Source organism: Coturnix japonica, chromosome 1 (assembly GCF_001577835.2).
Source record: "Coturnix japonica isolate 7356 chromosome 1, Coturnix japonica 2.1, whole genome shotgun sequence".
In the NCBI taxonomy this organism is placed as follows: Eukaryota; Metazoa; Chordata; class Aves; order Galliformes; family Phasianidae; genus Coturnix; species Coturnix japonica.
Window position 1 is genome coordinate 56781210 of NC_029516.1, and position 23040 is coordinate 56804249.

Sequence of the window (23040 nt, forward strand, 5' to 3'; positions counted from 1 at the left end):
CATCTGCATTCTGGTGCATCGTTTGTATAGGAAAGAACCCAGATGAACTGCAGTGTGATACTCTAGCTTGAAGTGAAAAGAATAACTAGATACAGATAGAAGGAAAAGTAGAACATAAGGAGGGAGAGGATCTGGAGAAATGCTGTATCCTGGAACATGGCCAAAGGTGAATTGAGAATATCAAAAGCATGATGATGCTACTTAGGAACATGCAGCTCTTAGGTCATAGAATCATAGAATGGCCTGGGTTGAAAAGGACCACAATGATCATTTAGTTTCAACCTCCCTGCTATGTGCAGGGTCACCAACCAATAGACCAGGCTGCCCAGAGACCCATCCAGCCTGGCCTTGAATGCCCCCAGGAATTCGGCATCCATGACCTCCCTGGGCAACCTGTTCCAGTGTGCCACCAACCTCTGTGTGAAAATCTTTCTCCTAAACTCTAAACTAAACCTCCCCTGTCTTAGTTTAAAAGTCTAGCTCCATTGCCTGAGCTTATCTCTCATGAACTACCAGAATCCAAAGCCAACAGTCCCTGGCCAATTCCAACATTATGACAATTGATGAGATGCTCAGTGAAATGAAATCATTCAGTCTGATCCTGCATGACCAAAGCCAGTCCAGAGAATACAGGTCAAAGTCTTTGAGAACACTGCTTTAAAGATTTTCTTCGTTGCATGCTAAATAGCTACATGCTTCTCAGATCCATTTCCACTTTTATCCACTTCTCAATGCCACTTTGCTTGTTCTGAACTTTTGGTGCTTTCTTAGAAAGAACTAAGATACCCAAATGGTTTTATAAGGTTATCTGAATACTTATTTTTATTAATGAATCTGGTTTGGTTGTATTTTATGTTGTTGAGTGAATGACTTGGAACAAAAGAAAGGGGCCAAAAGGTTGCACGCAGCTGATTCTGAGTGGACACCAAAGTAACACCAAAATGTTTACCCACATTTAAGTCTGTTAGATATCCTTGCACCAATTCTATCAGCCCTTCATCTGTGGCATCCATATGTTGGATTCTAAAATTTTCTTGCTTTTTAAGGATCATAAATATAGTTTTAATAGCCACCTCTTTCACAGGCAGCCTAGAAAAAGTGAGCAGTCTCAAAGATTTCACTATTCTGGGCTCCTCTATCCTTCTATTTACAGAAGCTGCTTAAATTTGAGACTTGGAATAAAGTCCACCAAAATCCGCAGAAATCTGTTAGAATTGCAGGTTTTGTTTCGTTAGTAAGGAGTAAAAAAAATAAAATGAAACTAAAAAGAGGTCTTCCAGATCATTTGGAATTGTCTGATTACATAACAGTGTGTGGAGACAGAGGTATTACCATTACACAACTGAAGTTTGTGATGTATGCTAATTATTTGGTTTTGCTTGTTTTGTAGCACACAGAAGAAGATGGTGACAAAACATCTTCCTTGTTTAAATGATGACAAGCAATCTCAATTTAGAGTACATGTGACAACTCTAAAATATTAAAAAGACCTTAAATTATAACAGTAACAATTCAGTCACTGAACATTCTTCCTAAAAAATAATTTACAATGATTAATATAAATCAATAATATGAGTATCTTGGAATACGTAGTAAATAGCTCTTAGATTGCTGGTAACCCAAATAAATCTACAAATAAATACAGTTTTTGTAGGGTTCAATTTGATTTTTTATCTGTAGGTATTACAATTATTGTGATTACATCATCAGCCTCTTCACTGTTTGTGGTAATTTCTTTAATCAGCAAATACATTCACAGACAATATGTTACAACAGTACGTTACTGTCTTTCTTTCTTAAAAGACAGCAATGAATCAGGAAAGTTAAGACAAAGACACGTATTCATGCTGTAGGCACTCTGTGAGAATTTCAAAGTATTTGTGCTGGGTTAACTGAGAGACAACTGAGATTGCCAGATACAAAATCTCTTCAAATAAACAAAAAAAAAGTTACCATTAAAAAACAAATGCCACACCAAATACCATGTTGAAAAATGTGTATATTTAAAGGGAAGTAACATAGGTATCTGATTTCAGAATAGTTTTTTCATTTGCAAGCTGAAAATGAAACACAAAAGGTTTCTTATTTTATTTTTTCTTATATCCTGCAAATGAATCCAAATGAATCCTGCTACCAATCCAAAGAGTAAATGCTTTGCTTTGCTGTGAAAAAGATATCATACTCTGAAGTTCAATACTGAAGGCAAATGGCAATTTTTACATTTCTGTTACCCAGAAGAAAATTTTATGGTCACCTCCAACTGCACATAACGGAAGGGTTCTGTGCCATGTCAATCCAGATCCTACAGCTGCAGTACCAGTAAGGATGGGCTTAAAGAAAGAATAAAAAATTAAAATAAAAAAAAAGAGAAATATCAATACAGGTTACCATGTACACCACGTGTATGAAGTTACATGAACAAACTTTCACATAAAAGTGAAAAATACAGTTAAAATACAGTTAAAATACATCAGAAAAAAAATACAGTTAAAATACATCAGAAATGAAACTGAAATAACTGATAGTCTCTTCCTATGTTCCAGTAGCCGCTTAGTATAAATAAGATGTAACAACATCTTTCATGATAAATTTTTCAGCTACTTTCACTGCTTTTAACAATACTACTATTATAAAGTTATGCTTTCAAACCTAGGCATCTTTTTAATGAAATAACTTCCTGCTATTTAAGTGTAATCACAACTAACTAGTATGTTTGGCGATAATATCTTTTACTGTAAGCTCTGCAAATGTATACTGATTTCAGCAAAATCAAAAATACTCATTGTGCTTAACATGCACAGTCTTGATACATTCTCATTAATAATATAAACCTAAATGGAAGTTTTTTTCCTCCTTTTTGCATGAGACATAGCAATTGGGTAGATTAATCAGCCTTTTAAATAACATGCTAAGTATGATGTGCAATTTTTCTATAGCATGGATGAAACAATAAATAAAACAAATAGGCCAAGCAGCATTTCTGGATGGCTTTGGACTTTTTTCAGTTGAAGCTTTTAGCTAATTATGAGTCTGATTTGAAAGGAAGTGTTGCAATCCCATCCAAAAACCAAATTCAAAAGTTTACCTGGGGATGTCCTAAGTGATGAACAAGCAGTTGAGTAGTCGCCTTTCCTGGATATCCGACAGTTGCAAACAGATTTTCATTCACTCGGGACCACCTATGAATAAAATAAATGTACCTTTCAAATATCCCTACCAGACTATCAGAAGTGCTCACGAACTGAAGATTTCTCACTTGCTATTAATTGTATGAAGCCATCAGATATTCCACTGACACCAAAGAAATTCAGGGAAATGGCTTGTAAGTTATTTACTATCAAAACCCCTGTGTGCATGTTATCATGTAACAGAAAAATCATGGTCAGTCACAAATTTCACAAAGCTTATAGACCAGGTCCCCTTAAAATGATTTAGGAAACATATGTTCCTTAACTCACAAATACTTGATTATACATAGATTTATATTAGAAAGAAAATCACACAGTAAAGACAACGCTTATACCTGAATAATCTGGCTCGATCAACATGGACGGGTCTCTTGTCCTGTGGATAACTAAAACAGACATTCCATGTAAAAAGCCCTTCTGCAAACAACTACAGATCATACTGCAAGTATCAAAACAATTCTTTTTTAACACTGAAGAGGAAATATGGTCTACTCTCTGTGAAGAAGTTGATGGAAAACTTGAGCTTTTCTTCAGCTTACATTTCACTTCAGAGTAGGAAAAAATGAAGTAATTAGTGACTTTACTATGTTTCAACAACTAGATATTTATGACTTAGAATGAAATGTTAATAAACAAGTTTCACAAACAGGAGAGATGTTGTCTCAAATGGACAAAAAGGAAACATGTTACTTTAACAGATAGAAGTAAGCAAGAAAAAGTATGGCAAGAAATGACCTGTACTGATTTTATAATTTTTGATGAATACTTACTATTAACTGAATAGGTGATGCTATAAAATTATACTATAAAATTATAGCAATTAAATGCTATATTAGCAAAGTAGTCACATCTCTTCACGTGCTGCTTAAGGAACAAATACTCTCCTACATGTAAAAAATACCTGGAATGAGAGATATCCCAGATTAGCCAGTCACTTCCAGCAACTGCTCCAATTCTGAGCGTATTCTTTAAACACCAGTCTGCTGACATCAGCGGTGTTTGTTCACACTCTAAGGAGAGAATGGCCTGGTGTGTAACTAGGTCATAGAATCGTATTGTTCCATTTTTCTCTGCTACCATCAGCTGTAAGAGGAAATAATAAAACCTTGTAAACCTAGCACGTAAAAAATCTTTGCAAGCTTTTCCACTCTAAAGCAAACCTAGAGTCTTTTCAAGGACATAATAATCTATGGACTTCAGCACTTTTAATTATACTCCTATGACACTGTACACAGTGATTACATGATTTCATCTATATATACATACGTATACATATGTATATGTATGTATGCTTTGGTGTATAGCAGCGCAAGTTCTCAACCACTTTGTTCTGAGTACAAGGAACTGACTAACAGAGATTGTGCTGTACAGGAAACAATGATATCAATCAATGTAACTGTAATATCTGCATTCACACTTACTGATTTTGTATACCAACACTGGCTAGTAGCAAACAACAGCATATATTCAATTTTGATACCACTTGAATGAACAGTTCTCCTGATTTTCTTTGTAAGGACCATATATTCATGGGAAGCATAAAGAGAATTCACATCCTTATGCCCTGCTGCTATTTAACTATTTTGATACCTGATTTGATTGCTTATTCTTTTTTCTGTTAGAAGCATGTGTTTCTGTAATAATCTGAAAAACTATGTGTAGATACTTAAGGTAGTTATTGACACAAAAGAAATAATAAATCCTAAATTGCAAGGATTAGACCATTAATGAAGTTGAACTTGGTGTATCCCTTCTGGTACAAAAAACAGATAAGTAGAAAATCATAATTTTTTATTTGATTTTTCAGCATGTTTCATGTATTCCAAGCAAGAAAGACAAAACCAAAAATCTCTTGGTAATTTCAAACAGATATTTGGCTTGCCTTACAGGAGTCTGTTATTGGTGAGTCCTGTTACCATGACTAATATTAACTTTTCTTTGATAACTGTAAGTTAATGTGCAACCAGCAGAATAGTAATCAACAATAATTGATGCATGTAATCAAGAAAGAGCATTTCTGATGGGATGAACAAGGGACTCAGAGCAAAAAGAGAAGAATAAGCATGGCAAGTTATTTACAGTGACTTCACATTAGTGGATTCTACCAATATCCAACTATAATGTGCAAAGGCTCCCCAGACTTAAGCCTTAGTACAGCATCAAAATTCATAATTTAGAGAAGTACATCCTCCAGCAATTTTAAAGGTGGCAGTGATGAAGAGCTGCAAAGTACAACCTTAAAAGCCTCTTCAGGATGCCAGCAAACACTCATTCCAGGGGAACGTAAAACAAAATGGGCCTTCTCATTTCCTTCCAAATCCCAGACCCTAAAGAAAAAAAAAAAAAAAAAAAGGAAAAAAAAAAAAAAAAAGAATTAAACTATATATTAGACCGGTAATACATTAAAATTTGTGCCTCAAAACATTCAATAAAGGAAGTGGCTAAAAGAGTTTGTGCTTAATCACTTCAAGAAGAAAACAAACCGATAGAAATGTAGAATTAAATGTGCAGATGCTTAATACTTGTGCATAAAGTCAGTAAAAGCAGCCAGTGCTAAAGATGATGTATTCTGAAAATGATGAACTGGACATAGACCCTCCATATGAAATGGCAACATTCAAATGATTTGACAAGCATAATAGTTTAGGCATAAAATCTAGATATATTTCCTCTCTTTATTCATAATTCAATTGATAGACAACACCACAAAGTCGGAAGAGCACTGTTGGTCTAGCAATACAAGCAATCTAGAATTAGGTACCAAGCAACTTAAATCACCCACATTATCATGAAAAAGATAAGATGATGCACTGAAGTATTTTCCTTATATAGTACATGCATTTTCATTTCTTTCCTGATAGGACAAAACTGAATAATGGAAATACAAGAAGCTTGTGGCAGTGTTGCAGTAACCTGCTGGGAGTTTTGGCAAGCTTTCAACAAATCAATCACGAGTCAGTTTAGAATTTTCCTTTAGAAGCATCTACAGTATTTATCAAGCAGAAATATATAATATTAAGAAAAATAAAAACAGACAGCAGTAATATGGATTGACAGGGAAGCATACGTTGAAAGATCAAAGATAAGTTAGAAGATGATTGGATTTTCTTTGGATACATTCCATATGAGCATCATTGAGCCATGAAGCTACTGGGTTTATAAAATGTAGCAAAACCAAAATAGAGACTACTTATCTCACAGCTACTGCTCAAATGCCTCCTTTTCTATAAAAACATCACACAGTTGTGTACATCAGTTTCAAGCAAGGGGCTGTACGCCCTTCAAAGCATTTTTACACGCAAATATATCTATCTATCCTTACCAACATAAAACCCTGAGAAACCACCAAATTTTTAAGCACAGTGTTCTGCTCAGAGTTAGATGAGTGGCTATGCACTATTATTGTTGATTCTAGAGGATTTTTGCTGACTTCCTCCAGACTTCTTCAGTTTATATCTCACCAGGGTGCTCAGAGCACTATATTTTAGAGATTACAAAAAGAAAAAAAAAACCTCTTACATAATACATCATAAGTCTAGACAAAATATATGAGAATAAAGTAAGTATGTTTAATGAACGATGTTATTTTCTTATGCCAAACCACAACAGATCAAATATTTGTTTTCTCTGTAGAAAATACAGTCTCTAACCTTGAAGGATCAGTGTCCTTATTAAAAAAAAAAAAAAAAAAAAAAGTCAAAACAAAAACCTGACAACTGTTTAAAAAATGAAATATCTACTTGATTAGGTAATTTAGAAACATACAATACTTTCTTCTATTGCCAGAAATTTTGCCTTGTAGATTTGTCCAAGTCAAATCAACACTTTGTGTATTTAATGTGCAGGGAGAAAATTATGATATAACAGAAGACGGTGAATCATTTTGGCCAAAGCAGAATGCCATCATGTTTCCTTCCCTGAAGTGATTAAGGTTATTAGGTGCTAAGACAAAAATTTATGCTTTCTACCTCTGTAACTTTGTTATTTATAAAATGCTAAACTAGTATCTCTTTTTGTCAGAATGTTGAGATTGTTAGTAGAGAAAGAAAGTAAAAAAGGATAAACACCTCCTTCTTTATTTATTGATTAAAAACAACACAGAAACAAAACAAACAAACAAAAAACAACACGATATCATTCAGGTTTGGAAAGAAACAGACAGTACACATCAAAATGGATCCTTGACTGAATGCATCAAGTCCATGTTGTTACGGAAAATTACAATTACAAATACATTTAATTAACACTTCAAAATATTTCCTAGTGACTAAGACAAGTTACAAAAGTGCAAAGACCAAAATGTTAGCCAAACTGAGTTTTTGGTTGCTCAGTAATAACCAAATCAGCTACAGATGCTATAAAAACCCTCCAGTTTTTTCTACATTCCTATCACATAAATCAATCTGGGAAGACTGAACCTCTTGGTTTATATTTAAACCCCATGAAACCTCACTAATCACCCTGTTTTATACTAAACCAAACTACTGTCTACTTCTCCCCAAATATTTTTATGTTTTGTACCTCTGCATTACATCATCCTTGTATTGATCCTACTCCCTCCATTGAGTATTACTGAGCAGACTTACTAGGTTTGTGTCCAAAATATCTAAAAAGAAAAGTCTGAATAACCACAGTTGAAAAAGGTCAAAGCTGGAATAGTGGAAAGCCTCAAAAATTACCTATACATCTGCTCAGTAAATTCATTTATTTTTAAACAACTAAGGACTGAGAAATTATATTCCGCAGTGTATGCAGTTTTAAACTAATACAAAACTAGAGACAGCTACAAATGCCATTCAAGAGAACTCTTGGAATGCTAGTATATTTCTCTTATCACTTACATTCTATGGGTAAACAGATGATAACTGTAGTTATCTCAAAGCATGGAGCTACTAAACCTACTTTGAAACAACACTATTTTATGTAGTGTGAATGAGTATAGATAATGACATGCTGTATATGTGTGGTAACTTCACCACAAAACAGAGTTTTTTTTTAATGTTAGGAAGGTATTCATTAGAGCATCTGAAAACCTGCTTTGTGGCATTGAGTATTACCCTTATTCTATATTTTGATTTCTAAATACTGAATAATTCTAACTAGAGAGCAAAACCAAGTTCTAAGTGAATAAAAGGCATCATAAGGAATAGCATAAGAGCAGAAACATACCGTAACTTTAAGGCCTTTCTAAAATCCCTAGAAGATGGAAGTTAAAAAAAAATAAAGTAAAAACACCCACCCAATTTTTTTCAACATAAAGTTTCCTACAATCTCAGCGATCAAGGAGGAACCACAGAATATCTAGTATCATTCAGTGACTCCTTGCCTCAAAGCTGCATTAGCTACCCTTGAACTCAGATTACTGCCTAACCTACTCTTAAAAATGATCAAGAAGATATTTTATCATTATTTTTAATAACAGCTAACTTAAATAACCTTTGCCGAAGTCCCCTTTGTATCTCCAGCAGGCATATTCCACATGTGAGTCAAGTCTTGTCACTACTGAAAAGCCTAGAGAACCAGGAAGAGGGAAGATAAACAGCTAATTCATTCCCCATTGCACACAAGGTGTGAGAAGACCTCGGCAAAGGAAAATGGAATTGCAGAGATTGGCTAACTCTGTAGGGAATACAGCCAACAGTTGTCTTGCCTTGGGTCTCTTGTCAACTCTCTATGGAGGTGGTTACCAAAGACTGAAAGAAGATTCTGGGCAGGACATGAAAGAAGAGAAGGCTCAAGAGGAACCATAAAAATTTCCACTTGCTGTTCATAAGACAGAGGTGTAATGGGTAGCTTCAAGTAATTCATTTTGTTTTACTGATAAAGTTTTTATAAATGAAGTAATGCACTGCCCAACTAAGTGAATCTTTAGCAGAATTAGGTTAGCAGAGCAACCTACTTAGTAAATAGTGCTAAATATGCCACAAAAATGGTTGCGCTGGGAGAAGTGAAAATTCATCCGTGTTGCTTAACACTAATCCTCTAGGCAGAACTGTCCTAACTATCTCCTGACTCAGCATGCAAGGTCCTAAATATGTGCTAATAGGGCATTTCCTTCAATTATTTTTGATCTATGAAATAAACATGTAAATAGTTTATCATAAAGCTGACTCAGGTTCATCATTTTCCTTCAGCGGCCAAAGGAACCATTGGTGTTATTAAGGAAGCAGATATTTGAATCTCTCAGATTCAAATTCAGCATTACAATCTACGGTTGCTCTAGCTTCTTGTAATATTTACTTGGTTATGCAAGCATTGATCAGTTTTTCCACTGGTTACTGTGGGATGGAATCCCGATTATGCCCTGCAGCATTGTGAGAAGTGTGAGAGGTATGGGAACTGCACGTGCACCATCTCAGCCATCTTGGCCAATTGTTCTTCACTCATGCTCAGATTAAGAGAAACTAATACATGCCAGCATTACTCCTGCAATACCCTTACAGTTATCCAAAGCAAAGGCAGAGACTAAGCATCTTTGCATTAACATTAAGCTGAAGTTATATTTGTTCAACCAAAAAAAAATTAGCTGTTCTGAACGACATGGACTGAGTTGTAAAAGTAGACCACCTAAAACTAAATGCTTCTGAGGGCTGACCATTACTGGAAATTCAATGATAATTTTGCCAGTGAGTTTCTAGAATGTAAGGAAACTGCCAAACAAATCAAACACAATGATTTATATTTAAAACAATTTATATGCTAGACAACATTCTAGGATAGTGTGATCCTTCACTTAAGTCATAACAAGTCACACAGGAAATTGCTACCATGTCATAAAATTTCTATGAATATTTTTAAGACTTTGTAACTAAAGGCTTATTCATCCATACCTAAGATCAGTCTGAAATAACATTCCGAACATTTGATTTGGAAAGTGGCTTCTTTTTCTTTTCCTTTTTTATACTGACTGGATAGGAGGTATAGGTTAATATTTGCATAGTGACTGGTAAGAACAACCAAAATTCTTAGTTAATAGATGGGTCACAACTTCTAATAACAGATATCATGAAAGACTTCAAATGGGGAACATACAGGGACACATACAAAAAGCATGCAAAGCAGAAGACTGAAGTGCTAAAAATAATCCAAGACCTTCATTTATTTTCATCCATTATAATGCATAACTAGTGTGATAGAAGGGAACCACACAGATCATCGAGTCCACCTCTAGGCTCCACACAGGACCACCCAAAATTCAAACCATATTTCTGAGAGTGCTGTCAGAAAGAGTTTTTGAACTGGAGGTGTGGGGCTATGACCCTTTCCATGAAAAGCGACCATAAGAAATTGCCATGCTGTCATCCGTAAAGTCCTGATACTGACAGTAAATCTTTCAGTTCAGTGAGGAAGGAGTATGAGGTGGTTACCAATTAGATTCAAAATCCACCCCTGCAGTCTGGCCCAGCAGCTTAACATTCATGTTCATTTTTAGGATGCAGATCAGACTAGTGATTTTTAACTAGATGATATTTGACATTAAATAATTCAAGAAATATTAGTGTCAAGAACTACCAACCAACAGCTAAGTGCTGTTAAGCTCTTTGTGTTTCCCAAACGTATCCCATGTACTTTTTTATAGGAGCTTCATTAAGTATCAGGAAAAAAAAAAAAAAAAAAAAGATTTGTATGTATGAATCTCTGCAGAACCGTAACTGTGAAAATATTCCAAATTCTTATAGATATATTTCTTTTAAATGGTGCACAGAGGGTTCTGCTCACCAAGTCCTTACTAGCAGAGAGGGATGCAGGTGCTCTTACACTTTATGCAAATGTTCAGTGCATAGCAGTGTATAATTCTTTCAAATTTTAAGGCATTAAAATCACACTAATTATTTTTAATTTTATTTTTTTTTAACCTTGACTTTACAAACTGATCCTTCTTCTTCTGTCTATGAGTGCACTTCTATTCACAACCAGGTAGCATAGAGATGGCTACTGCAATTATTTGTATGCAACAGTATTTTCAGCACTCTTTCATAATCGGTTCTACTTTGCAGTTGGTCTCTTGTAATAAGACCAACAAAATGACACAAAAGAAGCAAGAAGAATCCCTGAACTACGTGATATCAATGTAAAAGTAAAAACCCTGAATGTAACACTGCACCTTCTTTTCAACAGGCTTCTAATTTAAGCTGTTCTCCAACACGAAGAAAAAAAGATCAAACTCAGCTACAAGACATCAAGGTTGCAGTAGCATGTGGTAAGATGGTTTAACACAGGAAAACTCATATCCACCTCAAGCTGCTAAACTTACTGCTGAGTGAAAACTGAGGGAAGATCTAAATGAGTCCCTCTACATAATGCTCATACTGAAATGTAGTGTTAATTATTTCAAGACAAGTCTTATTATTTCAAGTGGAACCCTGACAGAATACTGAAATACTTGAAACTCCATGTTCTTGTGCTAATTGTTCTAGTACTTCATTCCAAAGGTATTAACAGATGATGTATCCTGAGAAAAATTTCAGGGTAGAAACTAAACACAGACAGAAAAACTATTTGTCTTCTTACATTACTGCTGAAGCAGATTACACAGTAAGTAAGGAATGATTTTGGTAAGTCTGAGGGAATGCATTTTCCATTAGTTTTGAAAGCGTAACCTTTAAATTCAATAAAAAATGTCTTCATGCTCCACACGCATGAATAAGAACTCAAGTAGCCAGAAAAAGAACAAAAATCTTACATACTTCCCATGGCTTTTAAACATAGACTTTATGGCTTACTGCATAACTGTCTTTCAAGGTTACCAAGCTCAACTCCTGACAATATACATTAATTAAATCAATCCTTTCCTGTTTATATTTAGTATCAATTAGACTATTGGTTATAAAACAGTTTTCTTTCTTACCAGGAGCACTGATCATTTCATAATAGCTCTTTGCTAATAAACCCAACACTAGACTAGACTCAGCAAAGAAATGAAGAACAGAGAATCAATCAAAACAAGCTAAGAATATAAAGTCATACATTTCTACTACCCATTCGTAATGATTTTGTTGGAAATATGGACAGAGCAGCTCTTAAAAATCTGCTCACTGGTGAGAGTACTATTTCTGAATTCCTCAGGGGCATCTAAAACTCACAAGCCTTTTAGATTTTAAATTTGAGAACAGAGTAACTCAGCTAAAGTTAATAGACTGTGATTTACACTAGCTGATGATTTGCCCTTTACCAGATCTTGTACACAGAATAATCCTAGCAGCTATTCCCTTTTCTCTTAGCAGGTAGCAGATTGCTTCAGACACAAGACCTTTCCTGCTTAATAAATAGCCTTTTTCCCCCCCAAGTCTTAAATGGTTATTTCCATAGCAATCAATATGCTGAAAACTTCACATAATCAGAGAAAAACTAAAACAGTACCTTAATTGAGACAACTTTTGTATTCTCACAGCTATATCAAGAAAAGACAAAGATAATGATGCTTCCACTCTTTCTTCCACTATTGCAATGACTTGTTAAGCCCACACAGCTGCCAGCCTACCATCTTGAAATCTAAGCTGCAGTGTATGGCTGTAAAGTAGCAGCATCACAGATCCATGAGCAACACCACAAAAGCATGATGAGGGATGTTTCAAGGAAAAACTTGTACTACAAAACCTTAACCAGTATTTTTCAGAGTATTTAATCATGTTTCCCTTGTCTTTTGTTATTTGCAATTGGAAATTAATGGCTTTGGAATAACTATAATCACTGTGCTATAAGCAGCCTGTATTGCTGTACCCGTAGGACTCTGCTCTTAGGTGACATACTCACAAGTCCCAGTAAGGCTAATAGGTTTGTGTATGTGGACAAGTTCACAGGGTTATACTGGTTTTAAACTTGACTTAGCTGATAACAGAATAGATTTCTTCCAATTAGTATTAACTCCTTCCAACTTAGTATTAACTGCAAGTATCACGCACGCTAAGTCTTGTGTTCAGATCACTTACGTTAACATTAAAGAGAACAAGTCCTAAAGTGGAGCTGTGTAAAACCTCTCCACTAACTGGGCACTTGTTGTAACCCACAAAATGTAACCCCATGTTACTATAAACCTTTGAGCTTAATCCCTCAGCCAACTGAAACAGTTGCCAAAGCTTTGCAGGAATCCAAAATGATTCCGGCAAGCTTCTCCCCCTGGTTAGTTAGGTGGATAACTTTGTCAAGAAATTAAGTGAGTTAAATAGGACTTTTTCCCTCATAAACTCACGCTGGCTGTGATCAATGAATGTTGTCTTTTATGTGTTTTTCAATAACCCTCAAAATAATTTTCTCCATAATTCCAAGACAGAACAGTTTTCTTCCCATTCATCTATTAAGTTTAAAATACTGCTTTGAAAACAAACAAAAAAGAAATTAAAACACAAAAGTCAAACGAAAGCCCCCATAATGCAGTTAATGAGACTAATTTTCCCCTTCAAAATGAAGGCTCAATAAAAATGAAATAAGTGAGTGTAAAACGCATGTAATAAAAAAAAGTTAAGCAAGCATGTAAATACACACATAAAAAGCCAATGCTACTATTTCAGTGATGTCTTGAACAAAATACATACCTGCAGGTGTGATCATCACTTACACTTGCAACTTCTTGGCCTTCTTTAGGAGCAAACACCAGATCATTAACATAATCTGAGTGGCCATCAAATGTCTGCCAATCCAAAAAAACAACAACATATTTTTACTATTGAGCTGACTGTTCCATCAACATCTCCATCCAACAACGTGTTAAATAGACACACAATTCCAACAGGAAAACGCGTGAGTGTAAAATAAAGATATCACTGTACACGGAAGGGAAAAAAAAAATCTTATTAGTAGAACTGGAGATCTTTAAAATCTCGAACTTGTGTACATTCACACTGTAGGTGGACAGACCTCTACTACTTAATCCTTTAAATTGTCACTACACCAGAACAGTTTTATCCTCTTTCAAGCAGTGAATTTTGAAGGCAGAAGATAATCTCAGATAGAAAGAGGAAAATAAGCAAGAAGTAAACGTACACATGAATGTATGTCTTGAAAAACTCTACTTGTACGTAACTCTCTTTATAACTGGGTATAGTGCAGTCTTACTGTAAAACTAATAGGTCATCCATTCTCAAATAATAGGATATGAGCATCCATGGTGCGAATGTAAATTGTCACTCAAAACCAAACATTTATAATTATATCATAAAGGACAAAGCCATTTCAAAGGGAACGATAGCTGTGCAATTGTTCTCAGATGAAATTCTTAATCACAAAATATTTATTTCAAAGTATAGAGAACTGTTTAGCTTTAATGAAAACCAACGTAGCAATATCACTTCTCTGAATGAAAAGCAGAATGTCAGTTTTTAGTAAAAATCGGTAATTTTTTTTTAATATACTTTGAAGGGTTTTCAGCTTTCCAGCGTTCTCCCATGATACCAAGATGTCTTTTTCTTCTCCATTTGTTTAATCATTTTGTAATTACCTACAGACACCAGAAATCTTTTAAGCTTTACATTATCTTGAAAACCTACATTAAAGATCAGATATACATACAGCAGTAAGCAAGCAAAACTCATCACACCTAGGGATTAGTCAAAACTGGAAGTACTTTCAAATTCATTCACATGGTTGCTATGAATAATTCATTTCTGGTCTCACTAAAAAAACCTGTAGCTAATAAAGATCAGTTCAGTCTGCCTGAGGAGTTATATGTGCTTTCTCTCTTTATGGCCTCGCTTAAATTTCAGGTCAGCCTGTTCCACCCTCTTCACTCCCAATGAGTAAATCACTAGGTATGGCTGCTTTTGTTTTGCCCAGCAAAGTATCATAAAAAAGACAAAAATATCCACTACATAATGGCATAACATGAAGATGTTCCAAAGAAAAACAAGGTCAAATGAAAACAATCATCCCTGCAGTTTTCTAAAAGGAAAAAAAAAATACAGTCTCTTATATGAGTTTGTCACTCAGAATGAACTACACAACTGATAAATAAAAAAAGAAAAATAATAAATCCATAAATGCACAATAACCAAGCTCTCTCTCTAAAAAGTTATGAATGCCTCATCCGTTCAATGCAAAGCCAATTTCAGCACTCAACTTTTTTTTTTCCCCACTAGGCCATAATTTTTATAAAACCTTGTGGATTTTAGAAGAATACATCTTTAGATGATGTTAAACTATTTAGACAGAAATGCAAGTCTTCTAAAAATTTCAGCATTCCAAATTCAAATATCCTACCTCATTTTACATCCACAGTTCTGATGAAATATGCTTTTTATTAAACAAAATTTGAAGCAGAAGGAAGCCACAATTCATTTCCAAATGAAAACCTCAGAACAAGAAAAGATTTCACAAAGATCCGTCCGTCGTATTTTACCTTTTGTTTGTTGTTCTGGGATTGATCCAATCCATAAATTTTGGATTAGTGGTGTTGACAAAGTAATGGAAAACACAGTATGCTTGAAGTTCTTTGTTGATAATTACATCAAGACAGTTTTTCCACTGGGCAAAAAGAGTAAGATTACCCTGTCTGTCCCTCCAGAAGCAACACATACTAATTGTTTACCATAGAAGACAAAAGGATCAGAGATTACACTTTGACTGCAATCACATAATTCCTTCAGCATTCTTGCACATTCTGTACCTGTCTTGAAAATCTCTTGTGTAAAGTGTGCTCTGTACAACGGATCAAAGTCTTGCATGTGTTCATAAAGCACTCAACCTCAGGCTTATGACAAAGCTTTTCTGAGGTTTCAATTGACTAATACTAAGAAATAATTGTATCAAACTATTTAGAATTAACTCAGCACAGCTCACAGAGTATGTGTGAACATCTGAAATTTGAGAATACTGTACATAGGGATTTTTGCTTAATGAGAAGTATACAGTTCAATGGCCATCCAGGTTAAATAAATTAAGATGATTATGCAGAGAAAGCATTTTGTCCACTTTTTAATCAAACAAACAAAACAGAACATGCTCTCATTTTAACAAATATAAACACACTACAATTATTTTTTCTTTTTCACTACTGAGATCCTAACTGCTGAGGTAAGGATCTACACTTTTAGCTGTTTGCTAATTTCTTTAAACATTAAATCAAGCCTGATCCAGTAACAGCACAGATATTTAGTTCTTCAGCCTTAGACTAAAAGTTTCACTAAGGAAGTACTAAGTTCAAATGATGAAATTGTCATAAACAGAACTAATAGCTTTATTGCTAAATTCTAGTCCACAAAATTTATTTGTATTGCATAAGCCCCAAAAGGTCTTAAGTATTACGTTATGTCAAATAAAATAAAAATAAAAAAATAAATATAATGAAACTTCATGTTCCCTCTGTCTGCATGATCCCTCCATCTGCACTGGACACTGGAGTAGCTTATTTATATCAACTGGAGTTCAGTTGAATTACTATGACTGTTTTCTTTTGGGTAAAAACAAGCCCTGTAATTCTAGAATTTATAGGTGGGGTCTTTTGTTCTTTATACTATATTTTCATATCAACCTCCCATTGTATTAATAAACTCTGTGTGTTCTTGACACTCACTATGCCATAAAAAATATTCTGATGTGTTAGGCAATGGACATACTTTTGCAGTAGAAGCTTATAACTGCAAGTTGTGCAGTTTGTATTAGAAAGAAGTCCTAAGGATGAGTGATTCTGAAATAATCTTTTTTGTATAAAAAAATATGTCTTGCCTTAATAGAAATGTAAGTGTGGCACTTTGATTTATTTGTAGGCACCTAGTCAAAGCTACTGTGTAACAAATTCCCCTAAATCAGAAGAGCATGTTTTAAAGTTTCATTTGTGTTGGTCAGCCACCAGAAAAAAAGTCTTGTCAAAACTAGGAAAACTGTAACCCATCACAGAAATTCTATTCTGAAAGAAAAAAAAAGAAAGAAAGCATTCATCAGACTGTGCTACTGAGTTATCTTTTTGCTTCTCTGGTTTTAATATTGATAGCAAGCTAGAAAATAATTGTGTCTAGCATATTCAAAACAATTATTTTAGAAGTGTGCTGCTTATAATCTCATTCTAATCAGTACTGAATGACTTAATAGAATTCTTCTTTAGAATAAACTTGCTTATTGGAACTTGTAGTTTAGAAGTTTAAACTAATGAATTACCAAAGGTGTGTTTATGTGAAGATATATTATTATTTCTCTGGAAACAATGTGTTCCTACTCAGCAAAACAACGTATCCCACTGAGAATTCCTAGTGTTGGCCTGGGTTAGACTGTTGCAGACTGAAAGCTAGTACATTCATGAAGTCTGGTCTGGAAGGTCCTTTTGCTAAGGAACAGCTGATACACAGAGGCTGAACTGAATGATATTCAACATTCAGAGCAGCCCTGCAGAGAAGGACTCAGAGGTTCTGGTGAATGAAAAGCTGGATATGAGCAGTGTGTGTTTGCAGCCTGAAAGACCAACTGTACCCTTGGTTACATCAAAAGAGGGGTGACCAGCAGGGTGAGTGAGGTGGTTGTCTTATTTTACTCTGTCTTCATGAGACCTCATGTGGCGTCCCCAGCATGCAAAAGACACTGAACTGTTGGAGAGGGTCCAGAGAAGCTCCACAAAGATAAGATGGCTGGAGCACTGCTCCTACCAAGAAAGGCTGCAGGAGTTGGGTTTGTTTAGCGTGAACAAGTTTAGGTTCCAGGGAGATCTCATTGCTGCATTCCAGTATAATATAAGAGAGTTTATAAACAAGATGCAGAATGACTCTTTACACACTCTGATACTGATAGGACAAGGGACAATGGCTTTAAGCTAAAAGAGGGAAAGTTTAGGGTAGATGTTAAGGTGAAATTCTTTACTCATGTTTCAAATGCAAAATTTTCAAGTAGACATCCAAATGATGTAGGAGTCACTCAGACACCTACGTCTGTAGATGCCTTAGAGATAAGAGAAATCTCAGTATCTAGACCTGACATCTCTTATCGAACTAATTTAAGAATGGGAAGTGGAAATGTATCTGAAGTAGACAATTCCTTTATTTTAGTTAAAGCAAAAGATGGTCCACGGACATGTTTTGTGAGGTGTCTGCAGTTATGTACTTAATTCAGCATTCTTTAGGTTTTCTACTGTATTAAATAGCATCATTACAACTTTCCAGTTTCCAATAAAAGAGAGAGATCAGAAACGTCACTTTCCATAATAGAGGAGTCCAACAACCAAAACAATGTAATATTTTACAGATCTCTATCTAAAGGATCCTTTTCTAAATCTGTACTTTAAATTCACCTGTACAATATTCTGATCACAAGTATATTTTGGATTATGCATAAGGCCCTTAAAGATGATGGCTCTGCCACAGTTTAGTGCTCTGCCTCACAGAGGACATTAAACAAAGTGAGGCAGAAGCATAATTAAAGTTAAGACTCTACTAGAGAATAAAGAAATATTTAAAATGAGCTACATTGCCCTTACCTTATATTCATTCTTGTCCTGCAGATCTGAAGTAAATAGCCTTAACTTCCTATCAGAAGCTGCCGTACAAAACCTACACTCAACAGACAAAAAAAAGCCCTTAGGTCACTCAACACCCCAATAGTCGACTTCACACAAATGAACATTTCACCCCAGTTTAAACCTGTAAAACAACATGCAAAAGGAAATTCAGACTATGATAAAAAGAAAAACATAAATTCTAACTTTTCTGCTTTGACAACAAGCACTCGAGATATAACTGGAACTTACCTGTAAAAAAAAACCCAGCATATTAAGTACAAAAAATATCTTTATTGCAAAGAAATGCAAAATATTTTACAAATCTAAACAAGAATCAAATGAAATCTCTCTCATAATTTCCTCCAAGCTAAGTTTCAACATCAATTAAGGGGCTGAAGGTAAAAAAGAAAGCTTATTACAAGAGTTTTAAATATTTAAGCATCAATTATTAAACAGTTTCCAACCTATTTTAAACAAAAGACTCTAAAAACATGCAGCAGCAGGCAATCATTATAGTTTCAAAGAGACTTATAAGCCTCTGATAACTTCTGAGTTCTTGTTAAGCTCATATTTAAGACTTTACTAGCAGTTGCTTCAGAGTTAGATTTCACTCATACACTTTTAACTTAGTTCAGTATTAAGGACTTAGGGAAAACAGATAAGTGACAAAGATTTCTTGTACTCAATTATTCTATATACCTTATCTGCGGAGGTAAAGCATCAAGTCTAGTTTCTGGGCTCCATGCTATGGCATCAACTCGGATTCCATGATGAAATGTTCTTAGAGTCTTATACTGAATGCCTTCCACTTCTGCATCCTCTTCCTATAGAGATATGACAATTAACTAATCCAGAATAACATCTTTATGACTTCTAACAATTTGGATTGATATGAAACAGAAAGGCTTTCCAAGTTTGATGTACCTGCTGCAATAAAAAGTTGACTAGAAGTGCACGAGAGTCTCAAGTCAGAGTCAAATACTGGGCACAAAAATCAGATATTTGTGCTACAAATAAGAAGTTTCCAGATAGTACCACTGCAAATGTTGGTGACTGCTAAAATTAGGTTATCCTCCAGAAAAGCAGTGCTGCTTTCATTGAAGTCAACTTGGAGGCATATCAGCAGGACAGTATTTTATTCTAATTTGTATTTCTTAGGAAATATCCCAATTCATTAACATAGTAATTGATTAATCTAGTAAACGCTTCCTGGTAAAAAAGAGAAGACAGGAAAGCAGTTTTAGTCAGCTTAGGACTTTACCAGCAGAGATGCTTGCTGAGTTCTGGGAAGAAATGAATAAAACCAACAAACTAACACAAACCAACCTGAAATCTGCATGTTCCAACAACCACGTAATTGTTGCCACCATATGCAATGAGGGAGCATGCGTCTCCACTATCAAAAGGATTGAATGTTATCACATGCACATAATCTTCACAGTCCACAGTGTAAGTGGCGTTTCTAAGAGAATCTTGCTTCATTTTCAGGGAACTGTATCAAGGTATCACAGAAGCGATGTCTTTTACAGGATGAAGGTTGACATTCCTATACAGAAAGTATTAAAGAAAGTGCATTACACATTCACATAAGAAAAAAGGCATTTGTGGCACAACAAATCAAAATTTCCTATGACGCTGCATTAATGGACACAAGGTGAAATTAAGCTCAATATCTATAGATTTAGCACATAATTCCAACTATCAAGGAATTAACAAAACTAATTAACCTCAATAACTAGCATACATTCAAAACCACTTCTAGAGACTTAATTGATAGCTACAGATTTTGTGTTACTGCTGGCAACATAACACCAGGATTAACTACACACAACAGAAAAGTCACATTCAGAATGCTTCAGTTTTCAACCAAATGTCAAAAAACAATGTATTGTTACCTCCAAGTTCTTTACCCCATTGTACTGCTTTTAAAGGACATCTATTTATCTATTTAAAAGCAGAATCAAGACTGAAAAGACAGCAGATGAGAACACTGTCCTGCAGAATACTTAACCATGGCTTCATGACTGAAGTCAACCCATCTGCACACAGAGCATAGCCCCTATGCCTCTGTATTTCAACGAAAGTAGTTAGCTTTCATCTGGGGCTGAAGTATACCTCAGAATGAGCACTGTACTGTATTCAAGCACTTTTCAAGACAATCAGGCTCCTGTGCTGGCACCAAAGCAGCTTAGATACACAATTGATTATGGAACCTTCCCCCTTAATCCCAGTGCAGATTTTATATTAGTTTATTCCTTTTGGAATTTTTTTTTCTTTTTGCAACATTGAAAAATAGCTTTAAATTTCTCAGTGTATTTTGCTGTTAATGACCTGATGGTCTCAGAATCCAAGTCACAACATTTTGCTTGAGTGCTACCACAGGTTGTTGTGGACATCGCAGATATACAAATGCACCTTACATCTGCAATATTTGTTCTTTGATTAGCAAGATACACTATCCCACTGATATATATACTTCAGGCACATAACTTGCAGAGACATGCTCCTAAAGCCAAACACAATTTGTAACCTAATCTGTAACCGTTTTCCTTAAAGCCTTCCCAACATTGAATCATAGAATGGTTTGAGGTGGAAGGAACTTTTAAGTCCATCTAGTTGAACATCCCTGCAATGAGCAGGGACACCCACAGCTACATCAGGTGCTCAGCCTGACCTTGAGTGTCTCCAGGGATGGGGCATCCACCACCTCTCTGGGCAAACTGTGCCTCACCGCACTTACTATAAAAGACTTCTTCCCTTAGATCCCACCTAGGTCTCCTCTTTTTCAGCCTGAAACCATTTCACCCTGTTCTGTCACAACAGACCCCACTAAAGAGTCTGTCCCCTTTTCCTACAGCCCCCTCCAGATACAGAGAGACTGCTGCCAGCTCTCCCCAGAGCCTTGTATTCTCCAGGCTGCACAGCTCCCAGCTCCCTCAGCCTGAGAAAAGCAACTCTAGACTAACTTTAACTAAAAAAAAAAACAACCAACAAACCCTGATATTCATTCTTTACAGAATCACCACACGGACAACTGCGCCAACCCCTCACACAGACACACACAGACATCTCCATTCAGGGCTCTGCAATGCTTACTGAGAAAGCACAGCCTCACAACGCTACAGGGCCTCATAGAAGGCGGCCCAATCGCCTCTCCACGACCCGCTCGCCCCTCGGGACCCATCCGACCGAAGCATTGCACTCCCTCCCCTCAACCCGAAACAACCCCCCCCAACCCGAGCCGCCCCACACAGACCTCCACAGCCCCAGCCGGCCATACACACGCTAGTCCCCGCCAGCCGGCACCTCCCGCCCGTGTATCGCCGTGTGCTTCCGGGTCGGGGCTCGAGCTGCCTATTGGGCATCTGCCGAAGTTTTAAATGAAAACCGCCGATAGAGGATAGAGGTTGCTGGGCCTTCCGAGCGGATGGTGGAGTGCTTGGTCTCGGTCTCCTGGTTGTGCAGGTAGTGGCTATAGGCGAGCGAGAGCGCCTCAGCCGGCTGAGAGGGGCTTGGGTGCAGAGTAAACGGCTTAACGTGCTTAAAAGGGGAGCGACTTTAGGGAAGCCCTTGAGGTGCTTAAGGCTGGGTTGGATGGGGGCTCTGGGCAGCCTGGCAACTGAAATAGATAACGGAGACTTGCTGCCAAAGGGAATGGCAAATATGGTGACTTAAGGGAAGAAATGCTAAAAAGGCTTTGTATGTAGGTGACAAAAATACTCAAAAGTGCCTTCGTTAGTAAGTTGTGGAAACAATAGCAGATCTCTTGTTTAGGGAACCATTCTAGTAGATGTTGGTCTGAATGTGATGTGGTGAATATGAAAGGTGCTCTCTGGTGGCATTCAGGCTGTCTCGGTAGAGACAAAAGACTGTCCTGTCAAATTACTGTTATTATCATAGAATCATAGAATGGCCTGGGCTGACAAGGACCACAATGATCACCTAGTTTCAAACCAGACCAGGCTGCCCAGAGCCACATCCAGCCTGGCCTTGAATGTCTGCAGGGATGGGGCATCCACAGCCTCCTTGGGCAACCTGTTCCAGAGCTTCACCACCCTCTGAGTGAAAAACTTCCTCCTAATATCTAACCTAAACCTCCCTGTCTCAGTTTAAAACCATTCCCCCTTGTCCTATCATTATCAACCCTCTTAAACAGTTGTACCCCCTCCTGTTCATATGCTTCCTTCGAGGTTTCCCAGGAGCCTTCTCTAAGCTAAACAAGCCCAGTTCCCTCAACCTCTCCTCACAGGAGAGGTGCTCCAGCCCTGATACTCTTTCAAGCTAGTAAATATGCAAGGAGGACATGTCTTTATAAATATGTCATTCATGAGCGCTTTCTATCCCTTCTCGTGTAGTTTTTCTATCATTAGTGAGGTAAGTCTTGCTTGACAATGGGTTTGTGGGATAAGTGCGTTTTGTGGACTTAATATGGAAGAAGAA

General features: G+C 36.2%; 2 protein-coding genes across 6 annotated transcripts in view; one reads left to right on the plus strand and one right to left on the minus strand.

Moving 5' to 3' along the window:
• Positions 1-1979: 1979 nt before the first annotated feature.
• NUP37 (nucleoporin 37) lies at positions 1980-21967 on the minus strand. The gene is made up of 10 exons (XM_015867536.2): positions 21857-21967; positions 19927-20146; positions 19300-19424; positions 18580-18652; positions 13721-13815; positions 5425-5515; positions 4090-4271; positions 3524-3574; positions 3086-3179; positions 1980-2330 (listed from the first exon to the last, which is right to left on the minus strand). Exons 2-10 carry the CDS (start codon positions 20080-20082, stop codon positions 2217-2219), a joined length of 981 nt encoding a protein of 326 aa, XP_015723022.1. The 5' UTR covers positions 20083-20146; positions 21857-21967; the 3' UTR covers positions 1980-2216.
• The window catches only part of PARPBP (PARP1 binding protein), a 41800-nt gene continuing 40713 nt past the window's right edge, over positions 21954-23040 (plus strand). For all 5 annotated transcript variants that reach the window (XR_004307935.1, XR_004307936.1, XR_004307940.1 and 2 more), the window contains exon 1: positions 21954-22065. The gene's annotated coding sequence lies outside the window, so the exon portion shown is untranslated. The remainder of the gene's footprint in view (positions 22066-23040) is intronic.